This window comes from Henckelia pumila, chromosome 1, assembly GCF_033568475.1.
Source record: "Henckelia pumila isolate YLH828 chromosome 1, ASM3356847v2, whole genome shotgun sequence".
Taxonomy (NCBI): Eukaryota; Viridiplantae; Streptophyta; class Magnoliopsida; order Lamiales; family Gesneriaceae; genus Henckelia; species Henckelia pumila.
Window position 1 is genome coordinate 110,416,230 of NC_133120.1, and position 8,743 is coordinate 110,424,972.

At 33.3% G+C, this 8,743-nt stretch overlaps 1 protein-coding gene across 1 annotated transcript; it reads right to left on the reverse strand.

Annotated features, from left to right (window-relative positions):
- Nucleotides 1-6,706: 6,706 nt before the first annotated feature.
- On the reverse strand, nt 6,707-7,799 carry LOC140872472 (uncharacterized). Its single transcript, XM_073275320.1, has 2 exons — nt 7,437-7,799; nt 6,707-7,282 (listed from the first exon to the last, which is right to left on the reverse strand). Exons 1-2 carry the CDS (start codon nt 7,797-7,799, stop codon nt 6,707-6,709), a joined length of 939 nt encoding a protein of 312 aa, XP_073131421.1.
- Nucleotides 7,800-8,743: the final 944 nt, after the last annotated feature.

Sequence of the window (8,743 nt, forward strand, 5' to 3'; positions counted from 1 at the left end):
GGTTCTGTTTACTTTAGTAGCTAGGATGAGTCGTTGTGTCTTGACCGATAACATATCTAATTAATTCTCTATTTCTGTTTACTTTCTCTATTTCACTTCAGCCATGAATCGAATTTTCCCATGTATTGATATGGATCTCAAAGCATATTAGCCTCACAAAAATGATTTTCCAATTGAGATTAAATAAAATTAGAAAACAAATACATTTTTAAACTAAAGAAAACAAATACATATATAGAATAAAAAAAAATCTACACGTTACGGGGTATTTTAAAAACTAGACTTGTAATTAATATATATATATTTATATATATTATAAAAAGAGGATCATACGGATTTTCCAATTGAGATCAAATAAAATTAAAAAACAAATACATGGAAGAAAACAAATCTACACGTTACAGTACTTTATAAACTAGACTTGTAATATATATATATATTTTCATAAAAAGAGGATCATACTTATAATCGTTTGACTAAAATAATTAGCTTATCTTAACAATACAATTCAAATTTTTTTAAAATCTCTGGCATCTCAAAGCGATGGTTCAATCATAAGTGTAATTATTACATCCCAATAGTACTTGTTACACAGAAAATTACATGTGTATAACCTAAAGAACCATGTAATGATAAAGAGGAAGAATTTTTTTTACAAAACCCGAATCCACTCGGGTATAGAACACATTAATAGCATGTGAAATTGTAATACCGTTTGTTTGAGTGATTAAATAAATAATATATGGATAAGTAATGTATTGTAATAAAAAATAAATAAAAAATAATAGTTATTATAGTATTGAATTTGATTGATTGATTATAGTATATTTGATTTGATTTGATTTGATTGATTGAATATTATATTAAAAAATTAATTATTATTTTATCCTTTTAAAAATATGTAAAATATAAAATAATATTATTTGTAAAGGTTAATATAGTAATTTAAATTAAATGATATGATTGATGTAAGATAAATTATTGATGATTTGATTGATGTAAAATTAATAATTAATAGATGGATAAATAATATGTCGAAAATAACACGAAATTGGATGAGATAAGTTATACATTGATTAATAATAATAGCCACCAAAAGGTGCCTAAGTTAAGAGACAAAATGGAAGTTGATGTATCGGCAGAGGAAACACTTGTTAAATCATAGTGTCATGCAATCACATGGGCTGTCCATTAAATAGACAATTACCAAGATTGCAACATTCTGGCTCAAAACATTTTTCTCATTTTCCTAAAACATGTAGCTCGATTAAATCATTTATTATTCACTTTTATCAATGTAATTATGAGAGGAGAATGAATAAAATCAAAATTTTAAAACACAGATTGTATGATCATTTAGACATGATAAATCATATATATGTGTATATAACACAATAATTTATGACTATGAGCATTGTAAATTTGACTCAATAATAAAACGAAAATATGTGATCAATTAAAGTCTCTTACAATTTGAAGTGTGTTTTGTTGATCACTGGTAAGACATCGTTTTTAGTTGCCTATCCAAACAAGGCGCGAGAGTTGGAGGGTCCATAACCGAAATGGGCCCACTACAAGAGACAAGATGTGTAGTTCTATTATATCTTACTAAACTTTGGTTTATGGATCATCAATTTTTCATGGTTCCGAATTCACGTCGATCATATCTCTTACTATCTCTTATTAAGTTTGAGCACTATCTCTTATTATTATATACATCTTATTAAGTATCTTATTAAGTTGGAATGACATTTAATAACTGCTTTGATATGGTTTGTCACACCACGTTTTATTTCACTTTTGCCTTTCTCTTTCTCTACTGTGAGTTTTATTTAACCAAAGTTCTAATTTGTTGCTTATGAAAATCATCTTCATTATTCGGTTTTCTTACCTTCATTTTCTTAACAGTTTGATTTCTACATTTCCTCATTCCTTTAAACTTCAACGTCGACCTTCACAAATTCAACTATTAATTTCTTTCCCATTCTATTAATTAGACTTTTACACTTTCAAAATAACACAAAATTGGGTTTCACTATTTTATGCTATACATTTTTCCCTTGCACAAATAATAGTCTTTATAATTTCTCAACCATTTATCAAATTATGGATTTATGTTGCTCAAGTAGTGACAAATATAAATTGATTTTAAATGTTTGAGGACGGTTCTTTTGCATATTCACAACGGCCAAGGTACATTTATAATTTCTTTGTGTTCCTTTATTTGTTGTTTAGATAATTAATTTTTACGTTATTATATGAATTTTTTTGGACTATTTGGTTTCAAAGATTTTGTTTTCCTTTACATGACACTGACAAAAAAATTATTACTACTCAAACGATTGAGGATTGGATATCATCAGCTGTATTCATTTCAAGCAAAGAGTTGTCTAAGCTTTTATATTTGTTAATTAAAGGTTGATTTTTTTTATTATTATTATTTAGATTAGATAGAAAAGGTCACTGGTTTTTGAGAATCAGGTCTGGAGTGAAAAAATTTAGTTACTTTGTTTTTGTTTAGTTAAAGTGGGGTTTTTTTGAAATCTTGAAGTTTCGAGATTCCGCTTGAGATGAGCGATGATATTTTGATTGCTGAGATTTTGATGCTTTTTGATTAAAATCAAGAAATATATGTAATATGTGACAGAGATGGACCATCCGATGCGGGTGTCATTGGAATATAAATTTGATTTTAATTTATACATATACGACAAATTTAATTTATTTAACCTAAGTGTTGTCAGAGACCACTATCGGAATAATTGGGTGTTGGTTGTATTAGCTTTTAATAAACCTTATAAATATTTATTTGGTTCAAGCTCTAGAATATTATGCAACATTGGAATTTCAGAACACGCAAACTATTTGGGAAGATATGAAGATATAATACAACAAGAGACTGTATTCCATTTCTGTATTTACTTGGTTCAATATGAAACAAATTTTGCAAAGCCAATTCACTTATTTAATATTATGAATACAATTATATGTGAGCTTATTTGTTTAAGGTCTAGAATGTATGGGAAATAATCACATTTACAAGACCAAAGCTTCGATTTTTTTCATCCATAATTTTTAGTGTCAAGTATTATCAAAGACTGGTGGATAAAGTAAAACCAAGAAGGAATTACTGTATACTTTATGAGAGAAGACTTGCCAAGGAGAGAAGCAAATAAGATCACTGTCCACCAACTTAAAAGCTTGCGAGTGCTTTCATGAATACTAGCTATGCAAATTAAATGGATGGAGGAGCAGTTTCATGGAATGAGAAAAGTTATCATGAAGATGATATTTTGATTAATCTTTGAAACGAAGGGAAAAATATATTTAAATGAAGTCAATTTTAAAATAATCAAATATCTTATTTCAAAATTATTTTATTAGAATATCTACTTGGTATTGTTGCAGTTATGCTAATATGTGAAGTAAAAAAAAAATTGTCATACCTCTATTTTGACACAAATTTACTAATTTCACTGTCATATTTTTTTATTGGCTGATAAGTTTTTCATGCATTATGTACCTTAAGGGCCCGTTTGGTAGGTGTGATAGGATAAGTAAAGAACATGATATGTGGTGGATTATGAAGCCAAGTTGTATAGATAATTATATATGATGATAAAAATTAAATATGTTTGATAGGTTTTTTATTTGATGGATAAAAAAGTGTGTATGTTATGAAATGACAAAAATACCCCTGCCTTCAATTAAAAAATATAACGTGAAATACCTTCTTCCTACTTTCAGATCTCTATCCTCATTCGTATGCTGTAGCTTCTTCCTTGTGCTGGTCTAGGTGAAATCGTTGATCCGAGATAGGTAATACGTTTCTTGTAACTAATTATTTTCTTTGCCAGATCTGATATGGGTTCCCTCCTTCACTTTTTGTTAATTTGCTGGAACCAATTACAGTATTTTGGTAATGTAATCTTCAAATTCTTGAATTGATTTTTCGTTTACTCTTCAGCCCTTCAACTTCAGAATACAAGTGCCGTTCAAATTTCGTTGTCCGACGCGAAGTGAAATTTCCATTTCGAAGGCGCACGATAGGTTTCACACTCCGTTATGGTGAAGTATTCCCATTTTTTTTATGCCTTGAAAATATGATATTTGGTTTTTCGGAATTTGACTATGCATTTGGTATAATTTGATATAATTTAGATCAAAAAACATGTGAATTAAAATAATTGCTCGTATGAAAATATTCATTTAGGCAGTCAATTATAAATGGAAAAAGGGTTCTCTTCAATCATGTTATTCATTATTCTGTTGATCACAAAGTAATATATTTGGAAATGTAGCCTAAAGCATATGTTGTTTTCGCGGGACTGAAACCGGGAGTGTACGAAAAATGGTCCGATGCAAGTGCACAAGTTACTGGCATCCCGTTCTCTTGTCACAAAGGACACGACAGTAATAGAGAGACGGAGGCTGCGTTTGCCTCTTTTCGCAAGCTTCAGGTTGATGATCCTCCTCCTCAACAACATCAAAGTTTCACGTCGACTACATCTGCAGTTTCTACTCATGAAGTGCTCAGAAGTAGGAAATTAGCTCAATTACTTTCGGAGCAATCTGATCTAGCTCGAGTAATTGCAAGTAACTCATTCAAAATGGAGAAGTTATGCGCCGAGATAAGAGCAATATTGCAAGAAATGCAGGAAACTTATACGAATTATATTCCTGCAGTGCTTGGCTCTTGTTATATTGTATTTTTCACTTTCTAAGTATTAGTTTCGTATGTCATGTATCATGTCAAGCACAATGTAAGAATATCATCTTTTATATATTTATTCCGCGTGTTATTACCAAATTAAGTATCAACTCTTTTATAATGGTCATTTTAGTGAGCTTAAGTTTGCAGGTTGCGATTCGTGCTTCCGTTTTAGTATACTGAAAATTGTTTCCTCGAGCAAGTTCATGTCCGATGTTATGACGAGGGGTATTACTGGAGAAGGTGAAGTTTACAGGTTAAGGTAATTCAAAATTATATCCCATTTTTTATGTTCACAATATTTTCACGGTGACAAAGAATGTTTATTTGTTTGTTATTATTATAATTTAGATTCATTCAATTCCTTACAACCACCACCTTTAGTACGTGTCTGAGTCAAAGTAGATTTACATATCTTATTTACCTGCTCATCCTGCTCAATTTATTTTTGGACACTGTTTGAAAGACTTGTATTAAATGTTAGTAGTTGGGCTGTAAAAAATTATTATTTAATCGTCTATAAAAACTCTGTGCTTCTAGCCAACCGTGTGCTTCTAATTATTCTTCAGGTTTCATTAACATGTCTGTGAGTTTGAAGATGGGTTCGGAAGAAACTGTCACAAGCCAATATCATGTACCAGTAGTTGATCTTTGCTCCGATGATGAAGTCGAGGTGCTTGAAGTTGCTGGAAACTCCAGCAAACAAGTCTTCTCTGTAAGCATGTTGAAATCTCCATCAAGCGAACAAAAATGTGTTAAGAAACTTAAACTTGCTCATCCTAACAAGCCTGCGTCTGACGAAGTGAAGAAAGGGATTATCAGTTGCAAACGCAGACTTGAATGTGATGGAATGGAGAAGCCAGTGAAGCAGGAGAGTGGTGAAGATTCATCATTGACTGTGATTTTGCTTGACAGTAGCAAAGAAAATAGTGGCTAACTGTTATTATTGTTATGCATGAAATACTCTTGCCCCACCCTTTTGCACTTGTCAGTATACTAGTCATGACACAAACTATTTGGATATATTAGGTGGGGAGGAGTTGTGTGTTCGTACTTACGTCCTGAAAATGTGTACGAATCTGTTATGTGTCTGTATGTACAAGTTATGTGTGAGTGTGTAAAAAATGATGTGTTTATGAAAATGGTGATGTTATAAAAAGTTATGAGTTTGTTTTACTAAATGTGCAAGGCAAAGTATGTGTTATTAATATATCATCTAGTATTTTCAAATATGTGTGCATGTAGAAGCTGTTATAGCATTTACTACCAAAGAAATTTGTGGCAAAAGAAAAATATATCAATCCACATAGCTCTTTGATCAGAAGAAGTATCAGATTTTGTATATAATTGAATACCACTCAAACCACTGATTATGTATGAGAAGTAAAAACACGTTAATGAAAGAGGAATAAAACTCCATGATTGGTATTTCAAGTATGAAATACAGTGCTTGAGGTCGCAAAATGTTCGACTCACTTGCAACTCTAGCATCAATATTATGGTGTGCCACATGTTTCTCATCAACATGAAGGTACGCACACTTGCGTCACTGTCCATCATTATTATTGTGTGGTTCTCATCATATTGAAAAAAACTCGATTGTACATGACCTTCACTCACACCTTCGTGAGTACCCATACATCTCAACTTAAAACACAAACATACAAGGCTTGAAGTGTACTAACATGAATAAGACAACAATAATAGTGCTACAGCTGGCTTCATTATATTAACAAGCATTCATTTAGCATTGCATTGTCATGCAATTACAGACCATTTGTAAATACAAGTCGCAAAAGTACTTACAAGATATTTGCACCAATATCATTGCAAAATAGGACAAAATACAATGGGTGCAACTCCTATATGCATCAAGTAACCTGGAGCCAACAAAGTAGAGTTGACATATGCCTTTCAAAAAACACCTCCTGACACTTGCTTGTACACGAGCAGGCAGTACAAAAAAACATCACGTGTAACCATTATTCCAAACGCCTACTCGCCCCCTAGCAAGCGTTTCAGTAAACATATCCTACCTTTCTCTCCTAGACGCTTGAATAGCGCCAAGTCGTCGTGACTGTGGAACAAAAGTTGTGCAGCCCGCACTTGCTCGTCATCCGACAATTCTGAAATTTGTTGAATACTTTCCAATACCACGTCTTGTGCATCCGATATCTTGTCCTCGGCTGCCATTTGCTTCACCAAGTCTGCCATTGTGATCTTCGTAACATGAGCCAAGTTGTTGATTGCTCCAACAATAGAGTCGTCAAGTTCTTCTACTTTCTTTCTTTTTTTGGTCTTAGAGGATGCACCTGGAAATGTTTTAGATGATGGAGTATGAGTATCGGAGATCGATTCCGATGCAGCTTCTACTCCTGGAAATGTGGGAGTGTGGACTTCGTAATTGAACGAATCCAAAGGTGAGCTGTTGTCAAGGTTGAGGACATCTTGCAGCACGTCTCTGAAATTATTTGTCTTCACCCCGGCTGCCCGATCGTTGCCAAATATCTCACACCAGTCGTTGTAATGCGTCCATTGTTTGTGTCTCATGGACCGTACACTTGCATCACCCTACAATTATAAGTACATGTCCCCATTTAGTTTCTGGTTCAAGATCTCTAAAGCTGTTATTCACAAAAAAAACGCCTGCCTAAAACAATTAAACAAGAAACAGTAGCCATCTTTTATCATTTTATTTGAATCAAAATCACGACCATGGTAATACCTTAATAAGTGCATCCCATGTCTCATCTGTTGCCTCGATCGTCTCAGTAATATCATTCCAACCAGTACCACTTTTGCTCAAAATAGTGACCAAACAGCTATAAGTTTTCTTCCACACATGTACTTTCGAGTTAATATGGGGATTCCCGCGTAAATCACAACCTGGAAGTGCTTCCTTCATTGAAGATTCCAACAAATTCAAATACCCAGATTTGAATCCATTTTCACTTCTCCATCCCTTAGTAATCACGTCTTTAAGCGAGTGGATTAGAACTTCCTCCTCACGTGCGGTCCAACTTCTTCTACTTTTATCTGCCTTTTTTGACTTACCAATAAAACTCCCAGAAGTTGCGCCACTTTCCATGTTATGCAACACCTGCACTCATTATCAAGAAAACAGGTGAATAATGACAGAATAATGTACTATCATTAATAGGATATGAAATTATAATATGATTCACGTGGAATGAAGTACTTAAAAAGAACATTCGCATAAACATGCACATAAATAATATTAAAGGTTCAAAATACAGACAGTAAACGACAAATACGAATCAAAGTGTCAAACAAAGAAAGCCCTAAAACAAGTGCCACCGTACAAGATTGAAAACTGAAATACAAAGAAATAATATTCATCCATTTGTGTTCCACATGTTCAAGGCAAACTCGTCTCTCCAAGCATCCCACACGTCGGACGACTCAAAACTACTTATGAAATCAATTTCCTGGTTCTCCCCTGGGCTGACCACATCTTGTTCTATGTCTTCAACTGGATCGTCTGGCATTTGCGAGCGAATAAAATTATGAAGTAGTATACAACCTAGTATGATCCTGTTCTGGACTTCTATCGGGTAAAACGAGGGACTTCGAAGGATTGCCCATCTCTTTTTTAGCAATCCAAAGGCTCGTTCGATGACGTTTCGAGCTTGAGAGTGCCTCCAATTGAATAGCTCCTTGTAATTTTCAGGACGTGTAGCACGGTTTCCCCAGGCATCCCTGTGGTACCTTACTCTGCGATAAGGAGTCAAGAAACCTTCTATATTTGCATATCCATTGTCGCATATGTAATAACATCCTGAAAAATATCTAGAAATTGTTATTATCAAACAATCTGGTGATGCAATTGTGAGATAAATACATTGAAAATAAACGACTGAGCGAAAAGCTAACCTCTAGGAACCCTGAAAGAGTCATCTCGGGTCAATGCATCTCTTAACACGCGTGCATCTGCTGCTGATCCCTCCCACCCAGTTAGAGCATATATGAAGTTCATTTCTCGGTCACATACAGCCAGTACGTTAACTGCAA

Excerpts from the sequence above, each read along its gene's own strand:
- LOC140872472 (XM_073275320.1), bottom strand. The coding sequence starts at position 7,799 with ATGGAAAGTGGCGCAACTTCTGGGAGTTTTATTGGTAAGTCAAAAAAG. Across the intron at positions 7,283-7,436 it reads CATGGGATGCACTTATTAAG|GGTGATGCAAGTGTACGGTC; the intron begins GTATTACCATGG and ends TTATAATTGTAG.